The following is a 25,765-nucleotide window of genomic DNA, read 5'->3' as shown; positions in this document are numbered from 1 at the left end:
TTGTTCACAAGATGAGCTATGAGATACACATCCTATATAAATTTTACCGAGTAAAAAGTAGTATTCGAAGAATGTGTTAAAGGAAATTGATTATTAAGTGTATAATATTTTAAAAAATTGAGATGGAAATCATGATTCATGTCGAAGAGCATTGGAAAAGTTGGACAAGTGAGTTATTGACAACATTGATTTTGATTCCCCAATGACCATACGATAAGTTATTTAAATGGCTCCTTAGCTTTTTAGCATTTCATGTCTAAAGCAAAGCTATATTCCACCGCCCCCAGAATTCTTTTCAAAACCCTCACTTAATACTTTCATGCTTTAACTTTCCATTTCAATTCATCTTCAACTGCGACCCACTATATAAAGGAACCAACTCCCATCTTCCTCAACCAAAAACTCTTATTTCTCTCAATCAATTATGCATCCACAAATCTTCATATAATACCTCCCTCTTACCACAATAAACTCTTGGAAACCATGATTTTAAACACTTGGTGCAGTGTTTGCTTCAGGCATGAACTTAATTACATAAGCAAGAAAAGCTGAAACTCTCATCAGCTAGCTGCCACATTCATTGAACTTTTATATTGGTAAGTATGCTTCATTTCACAACCAAAGTTTCTTTGAGATATTGATTAACAATTCTGAAAGTATTGAGATGACATCAATTATGCTTAAATGGAAAATGTTAATGTCGCATACTGAATTGATATTTTAAATTATTGATGCTAAAATGCACGAGTGACATTTTCTTTGACTAGTTTAAAAGTTGTCTTTTTTTTTTTTAACAAACTATAGCTAATTTTTAAAGATGTCAGAAATTTTGATTTTAAATAATTTATTTGATAAATTAGTTTCAGTTAAAATAAGTTTTCAAATAATTATTAAATATATTTAAGTTTTTGTTTTAATTTTACGTGTTTTTTTGAAAGTAAAATGAATGATGTGAATAAACAGGAGCTTGAGGTTCAGATGTGTATCCTAACGTCCACGTTGAAGTGTCATGAACCTACGGAAGTTTATAAGGTACACTTTTTATGTCTTATATTATTCCTATGTCGTTGGATATACTCTTTCTGTAAATTATTTATTAACTAAAAATAATTATTGTAATAAATTACTAAAAGGGATTATTATTTATTAATGTCGTTCTTCTTGTACTCTACCATTTCAAAAGTGGTGTGTACTACTCTAGATAAGTATTCAACTATAGATTCCAAAATCTTCCAAATATAGTTATGATTGTAGTTAAAAAGGAAAAATAGTAGAATTGTTTTTATCACTTTCAAGTTAATATATAAGGTGGCATATTCCTTACAAATTTTAATTTGTACAACGGTACGCTGAATGTAATTTTGAAATACTAATAAAAGAGAGTTTAAGGAAAAGATCTCAGCGGAATAAATGCTGATTTACATACAGTGTGAGACTATTTTTTTTTATCACTTTCTATCTTTATATGGGATGGCTGAGGGAGAATGGTGATTTCTAATTTTATCATTCAAACTTTATATATATATATATATATATATATATATATAACGTTTAATACAACAATCAAATATTCAAGTGGATACACCCATTGAAAGAGGTGTACCATAAATGCTTGATTTCAATTTTTCTAAGTTAAAAGATTAACTTAAGTGGGGAGTTTTGTCATTGATGTTAAAACTTTTTGCATAACTTAATAATCGAAAAAAGGTTTTATTGTTTACATTTTTTTTACTCAATTCAAATAAGAATGTTTTTTTTAATAAAAATAAAAAATAAAAAGATTTAGTCACTTCCGTTCATGGTCCCATATTTTTTTTTTATAAAGAAAGAAATATTATCATTGAGGAGGTACAAGTATACCACAGAGACATATTACAAAGCAAAACTATGTTGATATAGTTCAAACAAACCACTGATACAGCTATCTCAAACATGTTTTTAGACAAAAATGTTTGATTCTTCTTCACTTTGCCTCAAACCGGAATAAGTCGGTACTAACATCCTTGTTACTAAGCTTCCTGATACGCAGGGTCCAAGCCCAATGTCTTTAGTGTAGTCTTTCTTTTATGTACCTTGTATTGTGTTAGGCATGTGGGACTTCTAGTCCTATATATAGTCATGCCTACACTTCTTGTACTTACTTTTGAGATTAATGAAAATTTGGTTTTCTAAATCGAAAATAATTCTCCCTTGAAAGTCATTGGCTAGAGAGTCCATAGACCTCTAGCCTCCTTCCAATGCACACTTCATTATTTCATTTTCCAATTACTCCATCGTGCTTCTCACTCCTCCACAGAAGTCAATCCTCTCACGCCACTCGTTCAAACCTGAGGCTTCCGCGTGGCTTGCTTCAGCATTTGCTTATCACGCCACATCTTCACATCACAGATCACATTCTTCATTTTCTCCTTCGAAGAAACATCTCCGCTAGGGTTTCTTCACAGCGCACCTTCTTCCACCTCAGATCTACACCCTTCCACCGGTAAACTTGTTTTCCCTTCCTAGATCCACCTTCTCATCATCATCTCCTTCACTTTAACCGAACGTTTTCCTCGGTTTCCTACACTTTCACCGAACCAAACTCCATCTTCGTTCCAGTCTTCTATTCAATCGGTGAAACCTTCTTTTTCACCAATTAAAACACTCCAGATCCCTAAATTTATCACTTATACCGAACAAACCACCCTAAACCCTAGGTTTTTCTCCGATTCCGACCTTTCGCTGCATCCATTGTCCGTTCATCCGTCGATCCGTGTTAGTTTCTTCTGCTCGTCACTGATCTGCCTCAGAGCCTAGCGCATCACTTCCATAATTCCTTAAAATGCTGCAGTTTGTGCATGTAGAACTAGTGTGTGAACCACAACACAAACTACACTAATAGCTTTATGGAATTCCACCTTAGTCATTCCTCGTTTGTTTATGACTATAACAGTTCCCAAACCCAACTTGAGCCATATAGTCTCTTGATATTAACACCTCTTTGTCGGTGAGATTTGAGGTAATTATCCTCAAGAATCCGGCCACTTTAGGAGATTTTGACAATAGAAGACTTATCAAATATGTTTAACACAGTTTTTCATATTTTATTTATTAAGAAATAGATTTTAAATATAACTCGATCTTATAAAACAAATTTATAAAGTGGGATTTGTACCTATTTATATATTCTAAATTAGTTTTATTCTAATTGTTGTGACACATTCAACACTCTCCCTCGTATTGAGGTATATATATCTCAAACATAGGATTAATATTAATTGGTGGTCCAATATAGCCTGATAACAGATGAGACAATTGACCCAATAAACAATAAATTTGGCTAGGATAGTTTCTAACTCATACTCCGATATCATGTTAAGAAGTGGACTTTAAGCTTAACTCAACCCCATAAAACCGACTTGTAAGGTAAGGTTTTCACCCACTTATATACTATGAAATTGTCTTATTATCTCTAGTTGACGTAGGACTTCAAACATATCCTCTCACACTGAAGCATATACATCTCACGCATGGGACTAGATATTAATGAGTAGTCCTACGCTAGATATGTATATGTCTCAATGTGAAGGAGAATGTGTTAGATATCTCATATCAACTAGAGATAAGGTCAATTCAGAATATATAAGTGAATGCAAATCTCACATTACAAGCCAGTTTTATAAGGTTGAGTTAAGCTTAAAATCCACTTCTTAACATGATATCAAAGCCAAGGGTTATGCCTACCCTAGCAAAATTTGATGTTTGTTGAGTTTATGTTCCACCTACTATCGAGTCGCTATTAGACCGTCCATTAATGTCTAGTCTCATGACGAGATGTATATGCCTTGACACGAGAGAGGATGTGTTAGAAATATCATATCAACCAAAGATAAGACAATTTGATAATATATAAGTAGATACAAACCTCACTTATAAGTCATTTTGTGAAGTTGACTTCGGGTTAAGGTCCACTTCATAATATCATTTCCTTACCATACAATGCTCTTGTTTTCATTAGCTACAAATTAAAGCATGTAAACTTGGTTTCACGACAATAAGGCAAACCAATAAGCTTAATTTAATCTAATAAAACTAATTTTATAAAGGCTAGTTGAAAATATAAAATTTGTATATGCTTAAATATATATATATATATATATATATATATATATATGTTTAAATATGGAATTTTTAAAAAATCTTCTTAAGTAATTAATAAATCGTAGATTAATAAAATTTTGTACTTTAGAAGGTGAACTTTAAACTTAATTTAATTTCATAAAATTGATTTGTGAATTAAAATTTGTACCTAACATATATATTATAATTTAATCATTTTAGAGTTGTAGATTTGACCTAACCCACAGGGTTTTGGCCATGGTAGACAAGGATCAAAAGTAAAAAATCCCATAAAACCAAAAAGCCCACATAAAAAATAGTTGTCAAACCAAAATAGAAACAAAAAGTCTTATGGGTCAATTCATGCAAGTTGATCTTAAGAAAGATAAACATTGTTGGGTTAGGACCAAATTAAGTACATAATTCATGTTGGACCCAGCTCGAGTTATGCCTAGGTTAAACCAAGATTGATATACTTTAAGTCGAATCAAACACATCTCATGCTAAGATAAGTCGACTTGGATCGAAGGTCGAGTCGAGTCAATTGGGTAGAAGAATTGTGTTAAGACAACATGGGACAAATTTTAACACTGGTTAACCTCGGCCAAAGGTCAGGGCAAGCTGGTCCATGCCGAAAGTTAAGGCGAGTCTATGTGGGTTGAAGGTCAAAGCGAATTAGCATAGGCCAAAGGACAAGTCGACCCGATTTGAGCTGCAAGCCAATCTAACCCAGCTCAGGCTGAAGGTTTGTAGGTTATTAAGGCAGGTTAACCTAGACAAAAGTTCAAGTTGAGTCGAGTAAGCCTAGGAAGGTCGATTTGAGTTGGTCCAAGACGAAGCTTGACTCGAGTCTGCTCAAATTAAAGAATCGAGTTGAGTCAACCCAAGTTTTCCCAGGCCAACCAACCTAAGCTTAAGGTTTAGTCAAATCAGTTAGCACTGAGGGTTGACACGAGCTGGCACAAGTCGAAGGTCGAACCAAGTTAGCTCACGTTGATGGTTGATTCGAGTCAATATTGGATGAAGGTTGATAGGTCGAGTTGAGTTAGCTCAAGCAGAAGGTTAAATGGAGTTGGCTCAAGCTAAAGGTCAATGCAACTTGGCCTAGATTGAAGGTTGAGTTGAGTCAACTTTGAACGAAAATCGAGACAAGTTAACCCAAGTCGAAGTTCGATGTGAGTTCGTCTAAACATAAGGTTAAGCCTAGTCAGTCCGAATTAAAGGTGGAGTTAAGTTGGTCAGGGCCAAAGGTTGATCTAAGTTGGGCAATGTTGCAGGTCAAGTCGAGACAACTCAAGTCAAAGGCTAAATCAAGTCGATTAAGACTAAAGGTTGACACAATCAGTTGGATAAAGAATAAAATCGATTTGGATTAAAGAATCAGGTTGATTTAGGCTAAAGAATCAAGTCCATTCATTCTAAGTTGAAGGTCAAACTGAGTCAATTTGGACTAGCCTAGGCTGACGTTCAAATTGAGCTTGTTAGTGTCAAAGGTCAAGACAATTCGGCTCGATCTAAAAGGTAAAGTTGAGTCATCCTAGGTCGTAGGTTTGACCTTTCAATCCAGACCAACTCAACTTAACCTTTGACTCATATTGACCTTTCTTGATCGATTCATCTCAATCTTTGATTCTGGCAAACTCGTCTTGACCTCTAACATATGTCGAAAGCTTTGTATGTATGAGTAATTAAAATATTTTAATGAAATCAAATTTAATTTTGAGACTAATATTTTTTTTTTAAGTTCCTCCTTTAATTACCAATAAAATATGGAATGATATTTAAAAGTGAATTGGATTTAACCTATAAACCATGGATTAAATTCACATTTGTAATAAGATATCTAGTGGATTCGAAATATACAACAATCTAAATCCTAATTCCCCTAATATTTCTTCGCCTCCTCTATAGCCTATGATTGGCCAATAAGCTTAGGCATTATATCGCAAGGTCAAGGAGTAGTCCATGTAGTCCATTACATTTCCAAGTTTATCCTTTGCATACCCCACACAACATACCATCTTTCCTTTTTTAAACAGTGATCCATCCCTTGCCCATGTTGCCAAAAATGAATGATCGAAAACAAGTTGCCTTATTCAGCCACAAATAACATGTTTTCCATATATTCACCTTGTTAGAAGTGAATAAAATGTGAACCAAAGATTCATAAAAAAGGACACTGAAGGTCCTCTTGTTACAAGACATTCCTTTTCTTTATATTATCTTTGGTTGGGAGTTTTCTTTTAAGTTACGACTAAGCGAGATGTATAAGTTTTGAGGGAACTTCGATACTCCATAATTCAGACCATATTGATTGCAATTGTGATCCCGCACCATACCTGTAGAATTTCGTATATGCAACCATTATTGTTTGTATATTTACATCTCCATGCTTCCTTATCATTCCTTCTTAATTCAGCATTATCCAATCCTAACATGAGCTTGTTGATTGCTACCACTTCCCATAAAAACCATCTCTTGCACCATTGTAATAGGCTTCATGCTCATTTATGACTTGGTTCTTCTACATACATAGTTTCAGATATTCTTGTAATTGACCCTATCAATCTTCCTTTGCAGCAAATTACCTGCCTATCATTTATCTCTATTTATCTCTTTTGCCACCCTACTCGGTATTTTGTAAAAGAATAACAAGTATAAGGGTCAGCTTGATCGCAGAGAGTTAATGAGGTACGCCCTCCTTTCTAGTCACAACTATTTATTCTTTCATAATGTCAACTTGTTTTCAGATTTCTTCATAATCGACTTTCATGTAGCTTAGGATTAGCCACTGCTGCTCTTTAAATAAATCTACTTTTAAGGCTTCAAACAACTTCAAAGTTTCTCATGTTACTTTTGATAATGTATATCCTAAGAAAATAACATCATCGGAAAATTGGAGTAGATTCACCTTAGCACTTCCACACCATCTATCCTATAACTCCTGTGCATATTTATTACAGTGGCTTCTCTCATCATTCCACTTAAGCCTTCTATTACATCCATGAAAAAAAAAAATGGTATTAAAGGATCTCCTTGCTTTGATATCTTTGTAACATAAATTTTGATGTAGGAATTCTATTAACCAATATAGGAGTGTAACTTGTTTAAATGATTGTCTAGTATTCATCCATTATAAAACAAAGTATGACTCAAATCACAACTAAGAGGAAGTAAATTGGTTTAAAATTACTTTGGTTTCGCTTAACATATACTTGTAATATGAAAAATATTTGGTTAAAACCATTTAGGTGTCCCTATTTTTGTAAGGTATTTCCGATTTGGTCCCCTTCTTTTAAACTTTCCCAATTGAATCCTTATAAGTGTTAATTTGAAACAAATTAGCCCCTCGTTAAAAATTATTAACGGTATTAAAATTGTGCAGAGGTGAGTAGATGACATGGTTAAAATTCTCCTTTTGAAGTGTTAAAATTGTGCAGAGGTGTTAAAATTGTGCAGAGGAGAATGGGAAATATTTGAACACCTCTGCACAATTTTAACATCTCTGCACAATTTTAACACCTCAAAAGGAGAATTTTAACCACATCATCTATCCACCTCTGCACAATTTTAACACCGTTAACTATTATTAACGGCAGAGATTAATTTGTTTGAAATTAGCAGTTATAAGGACTCAATTGAAAAAGTTTAAAAGAATAGGACCAAATTGGAAATACCTTACAAAAATAAGGACGCCTAAATGGTTTTAACCAAAATATTTTACTTGACAAGCATAACAACAACGAATTATTACCACTAGAAAAATGTCTTTCCTACGAAAAGTTCAAAATATTTTAGACTTGTCATTTCAAATGAAAAATAAGTTTTGGACGGATTTTGAAGATCAAATGTATCTTAAAAGAGATATTTATATGATTAAATATAATTAAGTGAAAATTATTTTAGTTAGTGTGTTTTAAAGTTATTAGTAGTAATCTTAGAAGTAATATCCGGAAAGAGAATAAACCCAACCCATTTAGGCGATGGATCCGAATGACTTGACTTAACGAATTGGCGTGGCCCATAAGGGAAGAAAAGTGATGTGGCGTAATTCAGCAATCAATCAATCACCTTTGAAAACACATCAGAACTGCACTGCCTTTGCTTACCCCAATAACAACAAACACTCATTATATACCCTTTGTGTCTTTCTAACACAAATAAATACCTAAAAACAAAAATTTAAATAATACTTACACAATCTTCCAAAAATATTTTACACTCACTTTAATAATATATATTTTTAAGCTCAAAAATAAATAAAATATTATTATTTTAAATTATAGTATAAATGTTTTTTTTTGTGATGTACCATTTGTGTATTATATTTTGCGTCCTCTCAGTAAAAAATTAAGGTTATTTACATGTAAAAGAGTAGTTTATACAAGTTTTTTTTTTTTCTTTCTTTTGATTAATGAAATTTGTTGAATAAGGTGAAGTGAATTAAGATTTTTAACTCTAAATTAATGTGATATAAATAGGATTTCATGATAAGTTGGAATTTTACATTAGCTAAAGATGATTAAGTCAAATAATAATATAGCTAAGATAAATATGTTCTTGTTGAATAAGTTTAGTAAAATTAGATTATATTTAAATTTAATAACCTTAATTTAACAGGACATATTAAAATTTTATATCAACTAAAATTAAACTAATTAATAATATATAAATCAAAAAAATAATCTTATTACTAAATAAATTTATTAAGGTTGGAGTTAAGCTTAATTTCTGGTACTTTAACTTATATATAAAGATTTCATATTCAGTGATGAACATTCGTCCTTATTCCAAATTGAGAGATTCAAATATATCAACCACTTTATTATAATTATGATTTTGAATCATTTCCTTTGTAGTAAAAAGTAGACTTGAGCATTAATTAGCTAATAACAAGTTAGCATTACTAGTTTCTTTCTAGAGACATACTTATTATTAAAAAATTGAGTCGGCAAATAATTTCACTGGTAATATATGGGCGGTATATATTCCATTTTTCATAAAGTGACTAGTTTAAGTATTATAAAAATAATATCAAATAAAAGTTGTTAATTAATTAATTTAAAGCAGAAATTAATTATAAATATATTAATAGATAAATTATATTAATGGCATATAAAATGTACTTGTATATAATTGTAGAACACTTTGGAGAACATTAATTATACTCATATGCTTTGTAAAAAGACTATTCTATTATATATATATATATATATATATATATATATATATATATATATATATATATATATATATATATATATATATATATATATATATATATATATATATATATATATATATATTTATTTATTTTAACATCTCATTTTAATAATATAAAACTATTAAAATAAAATATTATATATATGATGATAAAACTATCAAATAAAAACAAACCTAAAAAAATAAGATATGACTCTCTATTTGTTTCATTTTCGTTTCTCGTTGGAACAACTGAAAAGATTGTCTCTCTAAGCTAACACTATTTAGGTGATTATCGTAAAAGAGAAAACAACATATAGAGAGACAACACACAAATAAGGATAAGTTAGAATACAAACAATTAATGATATATTAGAACATTATACACATGATACACATGTCACACCAACCAACCAAACTGATTATGCATGACAATATTTTGACTGGACTGTCTGGACTTAGCATGAATGTCGAGTTATGGCGGGTTGTGCAGTTGTGGTAGCCACTACTGCTTTGCAAAACCCCCTTGCCAATTGGGTTTCACCCTACCACATATCACAAGGTTAGTCCTCAAACGCCCTTTTGCCAAATCGAGAAAGGCTCATCAAGCGAACCTCCTTCTCACCACATGCATCAAACCTCTCTATTTGAGAATGTATGACCATCAAAGTGTGACGATAACCCCAAATACTGAGTTCCCTGCATTCACACTATTTTAATTTATTTCAAAAATATTTTACACTTCCCCACTATTTTCTTTTATTCCAAAAATACCATACACCTTCCCACTATCTTTCACAATCTTTCTCTTTCTCTTCTCTTTCTACATTAATTGAGCATTTACATGGTTCAAATTTAAATTTGTGATATATTACAAAATATAAAATTCAGAGGAAACTTCAATATTAGTACTTTCATCATTTTCATTTTATAAATTAAAAGTTAGATGCAAATACAAAATAATAAACATAATAAAATTAATAGTAAATAATGATATATTATTATTATTATTATTATTATATATTAACTTTATAATGACGAAAGAACTAAATAAATTCTAAATCTTTAATAAATAATTTTTTTTTTATATTTTAGGTATTTAATAATATTTTTATATTTTTTATCTAATATATTAAATATTTTATTCAAGTTATTTGAGTCAAACATGTCGGTAAGTTAAAAAATAATATAATGTTAAAAATTGTAGATATGTAAAAAAAATACACACATATATATAAACATTTTTCTAGAAATTTAGAACAAAATTTTACCATTTATTAAGTAATTTGAAAAGAAAAAAATATATTCAACAGCCAAAATAAGATTGAATCAAACTTATTTAAGAAAATATATCACAAGTTCAATGTAAATACTCCATTAATGAGACATGTAAATGTTCCATTAAATGTAGAGAGAGAAAAAGAAAGATAATTAAAGATAGTGGGAAGATATAGGATATTTTTAGAATAAAAAAAATAGTAAAAAGATGTAAAATATTTTTGAAATAAATTAAAATAGGAAGGTGGAGGGAGCAACACGCTCTACTGTTTAGTGTTGTTCTTCTATTGAGTTTTTATAATATACGAGTTTTATATTAAAAGGCTTAGTAATTCAATTTTTATATTTAAGTTTTCCTGATCTTATATTTTATTTTGACATTATTATTTTTTAATTCTGTTAAAAAAATTTAAATGTGGTTCTTTATATAAAATTGATGATAATATTGTTTAAAAATGTCAAGTATTAAAGTTTAGGATATTACGTGTTAAATTTTAGGTTATATAACACCTTTAAAATAAAAAAATAACCTAAATTTTAATATGTGATATATTCAGATTTTAACGCTTAACAAATCTATATCTAATAGTAAGGTTAATTTAATAGAATGAATAAAGTTGATTTTTTTTTTTACAAAAATAAGAATTTAATTGAGTTTTTTTAATATATAATCAAAATACATTAAAAACTTAAATATACATATTATATTACTAATTAGGCCTGTATTATTTTGTTAACATATCAATATGAATGTATTTTAAAAACTCCCTTCAAAAACTCAACAAAAGATCAAGACTAAAGTTTTAAACTACAAATGTAAAAAATGATTTACTTAATTATATCCTAAATATGAAATTAGAGTTAAATTTTACTTTATTTAATAAAAAAAAGACCTTAGATGGTATTTATGAAATTGAATTAAAGTTATGTGTTATGCTTAGTTATATTTGTATGTAGATGAAGTGAAGTGGATGAATAAAAAATTTACCATGGAATGATTAGTGTATTAAGTAAGTGTGTAGATGGGGTGAATGAGAACATTGGATGGTGTTGAAGATTGATTAGTAGCATATATTAAAATATAAGTATTGTTGAAGATGAGAGAAAAGGAAGGAAAAAACCTGTTTTGTTTAATTAACGAGTTTCTGAAACAACTTGTGTCGGATCCCATTGGCATTCAGAATCGTGTCGGCCACACTTTGAAAAGTTGTATGTGTTTTCAACACTCTTTCTCCCTTCGAATATTTTCCACTCAACCCTCTTTTTTCCTTCTCACTTATTAAATTCAATAATAACTCATCATGCAAACGCTTTACTTCCCATTTTCTACACTACACACTAACATTCATCATCAATTAATACATTCTATATGCAAATGCCTCTCAAATTTATATAACTTTCAATTACTATTTTATTAATAATCATATATTACAAATCAAATTAATTTATAATATATAGATTTTTTTTTAATAAGTTAACTTTGTGAGAATCATGTAAGTTTAAAATCACTTCCTATTATAGAATCACATCCTTTCTATCAAATTTTGTTAGACATATTTTTGTCAATTACTTACCAACAAACAAATATCTATTTTTACATACATATTTATGTAATAAAGATATATTAAAGATCCACATATAATTTATAATATATAAATGAAGATAATTCTATCGATACTTATTAGAACTTCTCAATTCCTAATATATATGATATCAAAGTCTATTTTAATAGGATTTATTATATATATTTTATTATTTATATATCAAATAGTTGTTTAATTTTTCATATATTTAATTTCATGTTCAACTTTTTAAAATAACAAATATATTAAATACTGATTAAAAGTATAATTAAATTATAATATATAAATTGGTACAAAAATTATAATTTAAAGAAATCAATTTAGGTTTATGTTTTAATTTTAATCTGTTTCATTCAAATTCTTTATAAGAGGGATTCTTTTTTTCTATTGCATTGTAATTGTATTGCATGTGATAGGATTAAAATCTTTATTGAAAAAAAACAAAGAGACTATAGATTTATTGTAATCCATGTCTAAGATTAAGAGCACATAGTAATTAAATAAGACATCTTTTTTGAAAATGAATATACTCTTATGTAACCATAATGACCACGAGAAGCATGAATAATGTAAAAATTACACATATTTTATATTTATTATTTTATCTTTTAGCATTTTTTTAAAAATATAAAAGTTAATTTTTTTAATGATCAAAATATTTTTAAAAGTGATAACCAACTTGTACAAATAGGGTAAAAAAAAACATTTTCTGTGAAACATGTGTATAATGCATTCACATGGTACACCATTTCATGAAGGCCGTGAGATGATAAAAATATATTTTTATTACCTTTAGATTTTTCCTTTTCAATAATTTATATGAAAATAAAATAAAAATTTCAAAATTAATCCAAGTTATATGAATTAAAAATAATTTTTATATTTCTATAAAAATCAAAGGTGTAAAATGATTTTATTTTACAAAAGTATATACTTATTTTTTAGTTTTTAGAAATTTGAAAAGAGTATAAAAACAATCGAATGTTGATGAATTATACACTTAAATTATTAATGCCCAAACACATGTTTTGTATATACATATAATTAACGAACTCAAACGATTGTGATAATACTTAGAGTAATGATGCGAATATCAAATTAATAATTCATAAAGTAATCCCACATTGATAATATAGGATATAAAATATTAATTAATTTGGTGAAAACTGTATAAGGATTCTATACACACACACACACATATATATATATATATATATATATATATAATAGAATATCGATACTTTTACAAAATTAATCATAAAATCATTAATTTGATCATATATAACCATTTATAATTAATTTATGGTATTTCTTTTACATTATAAGTATTATTTTATATCTTTCTCCAACTTGTGTCTGATTTTTCGATCACTTTGAACATTTCACTAAATACACAGTTTCTACGTTGAAATTGTAATTTATAATATCGGAAAAAAAGAGGTAATTTTAAAAAATAAATATAACTATAGAAATGTACAAAAAGCACCCGAGTCAAGTCATAGACCTTATCGTAACAGCATCTTAAAATATCAGATTTCTATCATCAAACCTATTGTGGAGACCTATGAATGCTAATTCAAAATTAAATATAAGAAAGCACATATGTTTCAATAGTACCAAAATCTATTATACGCGCATAAGAATCTTTTTATTTTTTCTTGCCCTAATTTTTCTTAACTGTTTATAACTAAAGGATAAGCATGTTTATGGAATTATTATCTCATAAATTTCTGCACACATAAGAATTTCCTGTAAAATAAACACTTTAAATATCTATTTATCACATAAATATATTATATTCACATTTGTCTAATGAATATATTAATTAAGTATTGATAGATGCACTTTACCATGTTTTTATTAATTTAAGAAGATTTCCAATTGAATTTCTCTCTAGAGTTTCCTAAATTAATAATTTTCGTTTACGCGAAAAATTTTGTGTTCTTCATAATAGGTTTTCATAAATATATATATATATATATATATATATATATATATATATATATATATATATATATATATATATATGTTCAGTTTTGTTTCTAGAAATCTTTTAATAAAAAAAATACATTTTTATAATTTTTTTAACTTAACCACGTGTTAAATTAATTTTACTTATAAATTTTATTTATATGTACTTAAAAGTTATATATTTCTTTCTCTAAACAAATAGTTTTTTTATAATCAAATTTGTTGAGATAAAAAAAACAATAATATTTATCTTAAAAATTTAGTTTCTTCAAACAAATTCTTTCAATTAATTAATTACAGTTAAGTTTGGAAATATCTTCCTTTCAACCTATAGATTTAGGTGTGAGAAAAATTTACGAATTGACCTGAACTATTGTAAAGCTAAACCAAATTTCTAAAGTCATATGAGAGAACTGAATTGATTTGTATTGTTTAAACTATATGACTTGTTTAAATTATTACCCACAGACATTTTATTATATACTTTTCAATATGTAAATTTTACTTAAGCAATTCTAATAAAGAGGAATTCAATTTATAAACCAAATTAACAAAATAATTCAGTCTAGCTTTTATTTTGAATAATTGAATTCAGTTTAATATGGATTTGGTTTAGTTGGAAATTATGATTTTAAGTGTAATTTATTTGTAAAAAAATCTGGAGATATGATCTGTTGAATAAGGAAAAGACTATGCGATAGGAGGGTAGAAGGTATTTTGTAACATCAACCTTGTTTATTTGAGTGCAGAATTTGAATATATGAGTGGAATGGAATCATTATGATGAACAAATAAGGCTCCTTTCACATATTCCGCATATAAATATTGGTACGCTTTCTCAAACACCCAAATTAAGACCCATTATTCTATCATAACTTATGTTGTACAACTTTATCTAATAACATCTCTAATACTTTCTATCCTATGGTTTTTTAAGTTACTTCAACATTTTGCTAGTTAATTTTTTTTCACTAGTGGATTTGAGGGAGAGTAATTGAGAGGATTTGAAGATAATTTTTTTTTGTTATTTATTTGAATAGATTTAGAGGTAAGTGAGAGTGAATTTGGACGTAAATTATTTTAATCTGTCATATAAATTAAATCTTACACTAATTCTTACAAATTTTACTTCCAAATCTACTCTCACTCACCTCCAAATCTATTCAAATAAACAACAACAAAAATTATCTTCAAATCCTCTCAATTACTCTTCTCTAAATCCACTCAAGTAATCAAAACTTAAAAAATACCACAGTTTCACCCACACCTCTTATCTTGAAAACTATTTTTCCATTTTTGACAAATTGAAATCCTTATGCATATCACTCAAGCTCTTTAATTAAAATACTGAACTTTCTGACTATACAAAAGTCATCAAATGAAAAAGAAAAACGACAGTGAAATATACGACCGATTTAAAGGAAAGGAAAGATCTGATATAGATAGACAGAGAAGTGAGAATTACTTTCAAAGATATATTGAAATGTGAGTCTAAGTTTAATCTGAAGTTTTTTTTCTAATCTATGATTGTTTATTAGTTGAAGAAGTTTAACTCAGAATTATTTTTCCTTCCATTCTCTGCTCTTAAGTTAACTTTATAATTCTACTCTAACATCAAGCAAAAATTATAATTAAACATTATATAAAATAAATTATAATTTATTGTCATATATTTTGAAATTAGAAATGATTTTAATTCTTTATATAAATTAAACTAATATCTTATTAGTAATATATCTTATGAATAACTTGAGGATAATAACAAAATTTAATAAAATTTGAGAATTTTTTAGGTTAAATATATTTTTATTTATTTAATTTTTATAATAAAAATTAATTTTTTTTTTCATTTTGAATTAGTTTAGTTTTTTATTTTTGAATATGTATAATTTACTATTTTTAATTAAATTTTGTTAAATTTATTCAAAATTTTAAACGTATTTTATAATTAACATTGAAAAAAAAGTGTCAAATAATATAAATAATTTAAATGTTATCTTGAAATATATTAAAATGTTAAATAAATTTAACAAATTTGATTAAAAAAATTAAATTCACGTATTTTTAAAATTAAAAAAGTAAATTAGACTAAAATTTTAAAAAAATTAATTCTAATTTTTCTAAAAATTAAGAAAAAAAAACATATTTAGAAAGATATTTAACCTAGTTTTTTAAAATAATAGATGCTTAAATAAAGGTGTATGTGAATGTAGGTCCTAAAAGGTGTATAATTAAGAAAGTTTAGGTTTAAGATGATATTGGGTGAGTGAAGGAGGCAAAGAGAAGTGATAGAAAATAAATGAATCCAAATGATAACATGAGGGAAGGTCATAGATTACCACTACCACTACACAACTAAAACTATTTTAAAATTAAATCAAACAGAAGAAAGGTGACCAAATCAAAAAGAAAAGCAATTTAAGTTTTGGTTTTGGTTTACATCACTGCGTGTGTGCGTGACTGCTTCTCCCTGTTGTGGTTGCAGTTCCTCACTAAAACAAATCACGCTTCTCGATACACCTTTTCTCCTTTCCGTTACTCGCCCGAATCCTAAACTCGAGTGCCACTAATATTAATTTAATCTTCTGAGATTAATTTATTATAAAAATCAGATAATCTTCGTCTTCACTCTCCTCATCACCAGCGAACGTAAGTCTGCCCATTTCAATTTTTTTTCTTAATCTCCTCAGTTTTTCTAAAATAAAAACAAAGCTACTTAGCGTTAATCATGATCATGAATATAAAACCCACGCTCCACTGAATCCTTCGTAACACTATAATAATATCGTGATGCGTTGCTGTTTGCTTTGTAATTTGTTCTTCTAGAACACTGCCTCTGCGACACTACGAAGCTAAACCACGCACCGTCATGGAAGACCAAATGTACGGCATGACACCGACGGCGGAGTACTCGGAGAAAGCCTTGATGACGCCAGAGACCATATTTCCTGCTGAGTACCACGGGTTCTTAATGTCCTCCGGTAGCCGGATTCCGATGTTCGGATCTGACGAGTTGCTCTCCGCCGCAGTGGCCATCACCGCCGCCAGCGGAGCTGAACCCTACCCGAACGTCGCCGTCGTACCCGAAATTCAGCGCCACCACGACAGCTCTTCCCTCATCAAAGCCAAAATCGCCTCTCACCCTCACTACCCTCGTCTCCTCCAAGCCTACATCGATTGCCAGAAGGTAGTTAACCTCTTCCATCCTCACCATTTTTTTTCACTGGTTTATTCATTTGTTATAACATTATTTTTACTATTTTGGTTTTGTTTTCTTTCGTTGTTGCAATTGATAACTGTGTGAAACAAATGCGGCTATAACAAACCGTTTTGTTCAGGTGGGAGCGCCTCCAGAAATCGCGTGTTTGTTAGAGGAAATCCGACGAGAAAACGACGTTTGCAAGAGGGACGTTGTTTACACGTGCGTTGGAGCCGATCCCGAACTCGACGAGTTCATGGTCCCCTCCTCCTTCCCTTTCTCCTTCTCTCTCATTCCTGCTCACGCACGTATATACACAGATATTTTAACATTTGCATCACATAAACATGCTAACACACATTAATTAACCGAAGAAGCCAAATAACAGTATTGCGAAGACTTCGTTGTTGTTTTGTTATATAGATATTTATTTATTTATTTACTTGTATGTGTGTGTCTTATGTTTCAGGAAACCTACTGTGACATGCTGGTGAAATACAAATCCGATCTGACGCGGCCTTTTGACGAAGCTACCACCTTCCTCAACAAGATCGAAACGCAGCTTACGGATCTCTGCACTGGTTTTTCTCTTCCAACCCTTTCCGGTTAGTGGTATTCTTTTTTAATCTTTCTTGTTTTTACTCGGTGTTTGTTGATATCTGCTCTAGCTCGCTGCTGTGTACTCTCTCTCTCTCTCTCTCTCTCTCTCTCTCTCTCTCTCTCTCTCTTTCCTTTTTCACGTTTATTGCGCTTTAGCATTAATTTGTGCAGAAACCAGACTAGAATAGAGGTTTTGCTTGACCCAGTATTCGTTGATTGGTTGAAAACTTGAATACTGCTCGTATAACAATCGTAATGTTATATATCCTTGCAAATACTACTATCTCTAATAATACTACATGACACGCAGCTTTTGAAATTAGATAAAGAAAAATAAAAGAAAACCCTAAAACCTATTGGACGGACTTCTCTCTCTCCCTCTCTTCCACTGGTTTATGCATAACTGTTACACTGCTTTCTGCGGTTTATGCGGTGTAACTTTAAAAAACCCTTGTTTGTATGCGCTTTCAATGCGAGACCGTGACCGCGCTTCTTTCGTTGTTGGATATATGACCTTGTTTTTCTGTCTTAACAAACCTCATCTTTATTGGCTTGCATCGTTGATTAAGTGACAGGATCTTGGAACCAGCCTTGCTTGGACTTGTTTTAATTCCCTCTTTGTTTACTATTTATTTCTTAATGTATCTGTACTGGCCGTGAAGTTTTGGTTAGACGAACATCGGACTTTGCATCTGGCTTTCCAATTTTGTTCTTGCAGACATGATTTTTGGACGCTTTACACTAACCAAAGAAAATCGATAGGTGTTATTTGCGAACACCCAGTGGTTTAAAGGGGCATTTTTCGTCCTCACAACTGGCGCATCTCTTCATATGGTCTCTTGTATTATTTTAGTCTTCCTTTTTTTGTGTCTTCCAGCCTATAGACTGAGTCTGTTTACAAATCTTCGACACAAGTTAGTATGGATCGTAGCCTAAAAATACTTCGTTTCTGGTTATCAGTTATGATAATGACTCGTGACTGCTATTTAAACGTGTCCGTGTCCATTCTTGGGAACATTTTTCTTCTTGTGACTACGACGTTGTTATCTTTTGCTTCTGTTATGAAATCCATCTATTATCACGTTTTGGAAGTTGACTTTTCTCAAGCAAAGTTGTGCATGTCATCAAGACTGCTTCTGTAATTCATTGTTAGTTGTTGGTTCGTATTTTAAACATGATGAAATTTTTTTCCTCACGATGCCAAAAACGAGATTAAGGGATGATGACTTTTGGGTCTTGTTAATCCCACTTTTTATATCTGAAATTCACTTCTGTCATGTTCTTTAGATGATATAACAGAACGTGTGACTCAACACTGTGACTTAATGCCACGGCACACAGCAAATGTGGTGATATCTCTTCTCTTTAAAGAGTATGGAATATAGATGAGACATTTTCTTCTTTCTATCCTTGAAGATACACCAAATCTGTGGCTCTAGCTGCTGTCTTTCAATAATCTTGTAACTTTTCAATTCGCCCATTTTAGATTTGAGAATCATAGATAACTTGAGCATATATTAGGATGTAATGATGTTTGGTGACTACTCACCTCTTTTTAGGTGTGTGAAATAAGGATGGAGAATTTTCTCTCTATCCTTCCTGTATACACGGAATTTTGGCTTTAATTGTCTTTTCTATTATTCTGAGTTTTCAATATGTCCATTTTGAATTTGAGTTCATACATGACTTGTGTACTATATTAGTATTTAACGATGTTTGATCTTATACTTTAAAAGAGTATCAAGTTCCAGCTGAGCGTGGGTGATAAAGGTTACGCCTTGGGATTAGCTAACGATATTGTCTCCGGATCTAAAGTAATTTTAGATTCTTGTAATTTTATGAACTAAAAGGCTATGTTAAAAATTATGAGTGAACCCAGTATAATTGTTGTTAGGCTTATTCTGTTTGGCCTCATTACTTTCAATTAAATTCATGGAGTTTAAAATTATGTTAAATAAGGTTGGAATGCATTGCCTAACTAAACGACTGAAGCCTGTTGGAATATCATGGCTTTTCCATCCTTTGTTTCTCATCCTAGACAATGATAAAAATATTATTAAACATTAGTAGATATGGATTGCACTGATTTCTATGGGAAGTAACCAACTTGCGTAGGATTTTCGCCCTTCCTTTATGCTATGGCCAAATTGCTCATTATGTTGAAGCTGGCATACTGTGGGTCTTGGTGATTAATTATATTTATTTGAAACAGAAACGTTGCAAATGCAAAGTATGATCACGTGGGTTATGGTTGGCAGCTAACATAATTTATAATTTTATGTTTGGAAGTACAGATTACCTTTTAAGTGATGTTTTAACTATTAAATTGATTTGTGTTGCATGCTTGGATGGATTCTCCTTAATCATTCTTTTTGCAAACTTATCTTTCTTGAACGTGTGTCTGAAAAGCGAAATTGACAGGACCTGAAATTCCTTGATTTCTTTCCCCTTTGTTCTTTTGATATTTTTATATGCCCTTGTACTGCAATAGCAGCAGTCATCAAATTGGATCTTGCATTTATAGAAGCAAAAGTTGTGCTAGCTTGAATTTAAAGTTTAGCTGCCAGTGCTAAATTTATGTTTTATTCGTAGGACTATGTTAAGTTAAACTAAATTTATTGCTTTCTTGAAGCTCCTTTTTCAAATTATATAGTTTTACTATGTTGTCCTTGCTGGCTTTTATGTTAGATCATTTTTAATTATCTTATCAGATTCTTGAATTCAAAATCTAGATTTTATAAATAATTTTCTTCATAACACGCTAATGTGAGGTGACTACAATCTTAAATTTAAAAATTTGAATCTTTTGAGTATTATGAATAAGATATATTTAATTATTAAGTTAGTTTTTCTAATTTATAAAGGCCGATGTGTTACTAAAATATTTGTGGAAGTAAATTTAAAGTAAAAATATTTTATGAAGTAAAATAAGATATTATAAGATTTATATTAGACGTTTTTATGTTAGTTAACTTTAATCTCGGGCTAGTCTTGCAAACTACTAAGCAAAACTAACGTGATCCCCAGAAGATCCATTTGTTTATCTTAATTTGAATATTGCTACTACTAGAATCTTGGATGTAGTAAATGTCAAGTAGCTCTTTACTAACAGTGTGTTTTTTAGGCTTTATTAGGCATGTATGGGACTTTCCCTGGGTTAACATTGGTTTGGTGCTTTTAACCGTTGGACACATATCCTTTGGGTTTAAATTTCTAATGCATGATTTGTTTTATAGAGATGGTAAATGCATAGGATGCGAGGAAATTATAGAATAATTGCCTAATTATAGGCACCTCTGCTATAAGAATTTATCTATATATTAACTTTGCCGTGTTATTGCATGCTATCAAATCGGTGTTTATATATGGTACTTGCATAGTATTTGTTGATTGGGTAGGATTTAATTAGATAAAAGTCAGAACTTGAATAAAGTAATATGAAGATAGCGTTAATATATATATATATATATATATATATATATATATATATATATATATATTGACATGGTTGTTGCATATATTTGTTGTGTTGTGATGGTTCTTTCCCAAAGCTTGTTGGGTTTTGGAATTACTGCAAAAGCACGATATAGGAGAAGACGAGCAGGTATGTGAGGTAGTTAAAGTGTAAATAATGAAATTCCCGTGTGCAGCGGGTGATTTTAGAGTTAAAACTTTCACATGCACTCGCGCAATTGTCGCTGAGATGAAAAGCAGCTTTTATATTGATAGAACGTTCAATGCCATTTAGATCTTCCCCACGCACTATTCCTTCCCTGCTCACTTCTGCCATTGCCCTTGGATATTTTGTTCTCTTCTTCCTCCTTGTGGTTGTGGGCCTCCCCTCATTTACCTTCTGAATCTTCAACTACTCATCACATTTGTCCATCTCCAAATCATCTTTCATTTTGGGAAACAGGCCCCCCTCTTGCAAGGAACACAACCCTATTGTCTTCACTTCAGTTAAACTTTATGCCACAAAATAAATCTACCGCAATTCATTTAAAGGATATGTCTTTTCGTTACCCAAAATAGTTGTTTCTTTAACACTTTCGCCTCTCTTGTCAACACCATTTTTCTCTTTTAATTCGACGCATAATTATGCCATATTTGGACAGGTGTTTGTATTTTGAAATTTTTTCTGTAAGACGTGTCTTTAGTTATAATCACTTTACCTGTTAATTTTGAAATAATAGTGATATGTGACATTAAATATAACTTTATCTCAAGTATGTTATTAGACGGCTAAAATAAAAGATCAAGAATTGTTTCGACTGTGAAATTTTTATTTTTGTAAGCAGATGACAGCATGAAAAGTTGATTTATTTTATATATATAAATTTATTATGAACAATAGTTAATCCATCGGGTACAAAACAGATTCACCATAAAAAGGAACATTAAATATGAAAGTATAATATCTAATGAAATATCGAAAACAGTTGTCCAATTTTGTCTGGTGATCAGAGAGGACAAAAGAGAAAAAAATTGGTTGTTTGGCCCCTCATGTATCTGCGGTCTATTGATGTAGGCGTACTCGTGCTGATTTATTTTGTAGTGATACCCTAGTTTGTCTTCACTCCTGAATTAGGATCAATAATAATACGATATTAAACTGTAGTTTTCCCAGGGTTTGGAGGGATGAAGATGGGGTTTTTTTAATTTAGATGAAAAAAAAAGTAAAAGAAATTTTCTTGAAGTTTACCCTTTGTTTTTTTTTCTTTTATCTTTCTCAATAAAAAATACATAATTATTCGTGTTTATGTCTTCTATTTGTTTTCTCCCATTCCCATTTCCAGTGAACATAAAATTAAGAATGGTGGTGTACCCGTGCTTGGGATGCATCATTGTATCCTTTTGAGGCACTCTCCTTTGGCACTGATGACTGACAACCGATGGAACTTGCCTCTGAACACTGATTTCCTTTTTGATTTTCGTTTATTTCTTTCCTATCTAGGTCAGGTGTGTACAGTGTACTCCTATGTGCTGGTCAAATCCTTGTCGGATTAAGTGACTATCATCAACCTCCACCTGTGTCTATGCCCACTAAACCATCTTTTGCCATTTCCAACAGAGAAGAAGTGGAGGAAGACAACTAAATTTATAAATTTGGTTGGATAATTAATTTTGAAAAATAATTTTATTCATTTTACATTTTTAAATGATTTTAAAATATTTTTATTTCTTCTAAAATCACTTTAATTAAAACATTTTCAAAATATACTTTCTATTTCTTACATATTTATATTTACTACACAATTATATATTTCATTCTTTCTACTTTCTTCAAAAGGAATCAAATCATACCGTCACCCTATGGTTATTTGCTCGGAATGAAAAATTGTGCCACTGATTTAAGAGAAAAGGGCTAATTAGGTAACGAGTAAATGAAAATTAAGTTAAAAGAGGATAAGTGAATGTAAAGTATGAGGTATTTTGATGTAAAAAAAGAGAAAAGAAAATGGTAATTTTCAAGAAAGACAGATAGCCCCTGGTATTGGTTTTTTAGTTTTAACTCATTTGTTTAAAGAAACAAAATTAGTCAAGTAATGTAGTATATTGCATGACAATGCCTGAAGAGATGACAATCTACCGTTAATGGCCGCAAAAATGTTTTTGGCACACAGAGAAGTTACAAATGACATGTACCAGAAAGCGTGGGCAATCTTGTCTTCTCCATGTTGTAAGCTTTCTTCATCCCTTATCAAAATCTCTCCCGACAATACAATGGTCCACGTCCTTCTTTCTTTCATCTCAAATCACTCCATTTTTCTCATTCAAACCAACACCTTTAACCCATTCAAACTCATTTTCAGGGCTGATTTGGTGGAAAGGAGGAATTAAAGGATGGATTTAGTTACTTTTGATGATTAAATTGAGGGAAAAGAGGACATAAAGACATTTTTTTTTCTAAAACAAAAAAATAGACGGAAAGAGCAAAATTTTTAGAGCTCTGCATCAAAAATAAAGTAGAAATTAGGGTAAAAAGTTGAATAGAAAAATATGGGGATCTTACTTTTGTTTTTGTACTAGAATATTAAACAGGAGGTGAGGGTTCCCTATGTTAGAATATAAAGAAATGGATTAGGGTGAAAAAAACTAGAAATGTGTTTAGGTTAAGGAAAAAAGAGAATGGTAAACGGTCAAATAAAAACGTGTTAAATTTAAAATATCTTGTGAATCCTACGTTAATTTATTTAGCCTCTTTCCTCCATTTTTTTTTTGTTTATAACATTCGCATCTTTATTTTTAAACATGTATGGTTTTAATAATATGTTTTCATGCCTATAGACAAAGGGCTAGAAAACGAAGAAAGTATTTTGGAAATTTCAATACTGAAACTCAATTTTAGTCATTTTCTCATTACGTGTTTAAAAAATATAGTTAATGCTTTTTGTTGTTTTCTTTCAATTATCTTTGAAAGTGGTTTTTCTTAACTAATTAAAGAGGATGATAACTTTTCATACTGAAAAAAATAGTTTCTCATGATTAAGGATACGATTATAAGAAGTTCAAAATATTAATCGTGAAAAATAGTGCGAAAGGAAATGTGATTTCATATTTTTTTCAATGATTTGATTAGGTTGGAGGTTGCCCAAATAATTACTTTATTTTGGAAAAACAAATTTAAAAAATTGTTAGTGATCGAATTGAGTGTTAAAAGTTTATTTAGAAGGAAGAATTTTGGAGCCTAGGAGTAGTGTTTTGATTTCAAAGATAACTTCACTGACCATGTTATGGATCTTTTGAATATTAATTTTTTTGAAATGTCTGCTGTAATAAATGAATATTTTGCTAGTCGAACGTTTCGTGTTGAGGAATGTGCACTTTGCAAAGTATTATTAACTTACGTTCAAGCTATTGCCCACTAGTTATATTGTCATTATTGGATGTTTAAGTTAACAAACTTGGGTTGGTGCAATATTTGGCATGTTGTATTTTAATATACTCTTTAATAATGGTCTATTTTTTGTTATCAATTTGATTAAAACAGTTTTTTGTATTATGATTCATTTCTTAAAATGATGAAACTATTGGTTCTTTTACAAGAAGATATCTATAAAACTATTGGTTTTGTTATTATTTTGCCCAGATGATGGAGGTGTATCTTCTGAAGAAGGATTTAGTGCTGGAGATGGAGATTTTCAAGATGAACAAGTGCATAATGAAGATAGAGAGTTGAAGGATAAACTCTTACGTAAGTTTGGAAGTCATATTGGTTCACTAAAATTAGAATTTTCCAAGAAAAAAAAGAGAGATAAACTTCCAAAAGATGCTAGACAAGTGCTACTTCAGTGGTGGAATATTCACTACAAATGGCCTTATCCTACGGTAATTATTCACCACTCAAGCTACATTTTCATGGTATAAATCTTTGGATTTGTTTGATGTTCGCAAAATTGTAAAACGTTGGTTTACATGTGAAACAAAACCTTGTTTCTGATTGATCTTCCAGGAAGGTGATAAGATTGCACTGGCTAAATCAACTGGGTTAGACCAAAAGCAAATTAACAATTGGTTCATTAATCAAAGAAAGCGTCACTGGAAGCCATCGGAAAATATGCCGTTTTCTATGGTGGATGGTCTTACCGGTCGATTCCTTACCGATGAGTGAGCATGGTTCTTCCACTCAAATGTATATCCTCATTAATTATTTCTTGTGCTTTCCTTTGTAAATCCTCAAGGCTCAATGGATTTGACGTTGAAATATGCTTACTTCCCTGCAAAAGTTAGGGAATAATAATTTATTAGCTTCATTTGTATTCTTCATAAATAACTACTCCTGACATTTGGAAAAGAATGTTGTTGTTTTGGTTCAGAGAATATAATTATCAAC

General features: G+C 30.0%; 1 protein-coding gene across 5 annotated transcripts; it reads left to right on the top strand.

The window, feature by feature from the left end:
- The first annotated feature begins 222 nt into the window (after window positions 1-222).
- Window positions 223-25,765, top strand: LOC106754607 (homeobox protein knotted-1-like 6). Of its 5 annotated transcripts, XM_022778001.1 has the most exons (8): window positions 223-596; window positions 964-1,032; window positions 14,882-14,960; window positions 16,959-17,319; window positions 17,471-17,590; window positions 17,801-17,936; window positions 25,022-25,260; window positions 25,385-25,765. In XM_022778001.1, the coding sequence occupies exons 4-8, from the start codon at window positions 17,002-17,004 to the stop codon at window positions 25,541-25,543; spliced, it is 972 nt and encodes a 323-aa protein (XP_022633722.1). In that variant the 5' UTR covers window positions 223-596; window positions 964-1,032; window positions 14,882-14,960; window positions 16,959-17,001; the 3' UTR covers window positions 25,544-25,765. The 5 variants fall into 5 exon arrangements, with proteins under 5 accessions (XP_022633722.1, XP_014492132.1, XP_022633724.1 ...); XM_014636646.2 differs by lacking the exons at window positions 223-596; window positions 964-1,032; window positions 14,882-14,960 and adding an exon at window positions 16,454-16,781; XM_022778003.1 differs by lacking the exons at window positions 223-596; window positions 964-1,032; window positions 14,882-14,960; window positions 25,022-25,260; window positions 25,385-25,765 and adding exons at window positions 23,556-23,611; window positions 23,745-23,765 and having other exon boundaries at window positions 16,788-17,319.

This window comes from Vigna radiata, unplaced genomic scaffold, assembly GCF_000741045.1.
Source record: "Vigna radiata var. radiata cultivar VC1973A unplaced genomic scaffold, Vradiata_ver6 scaffold_322, whole genome shotgun sequence".
Taxonomy (NCBI): domain Eukaryota; kingdom Viridiplantae; phylum Streptophyta; class Magnoliopsida; order Fabales; family Fabaceae; genus Vigna; species Vigna radiata.
The sequence above is the reverse complement of the archived record's forward strand: the minus strand, read 5'-3'. Positions and strand labels throughout refer to the sequence as shown.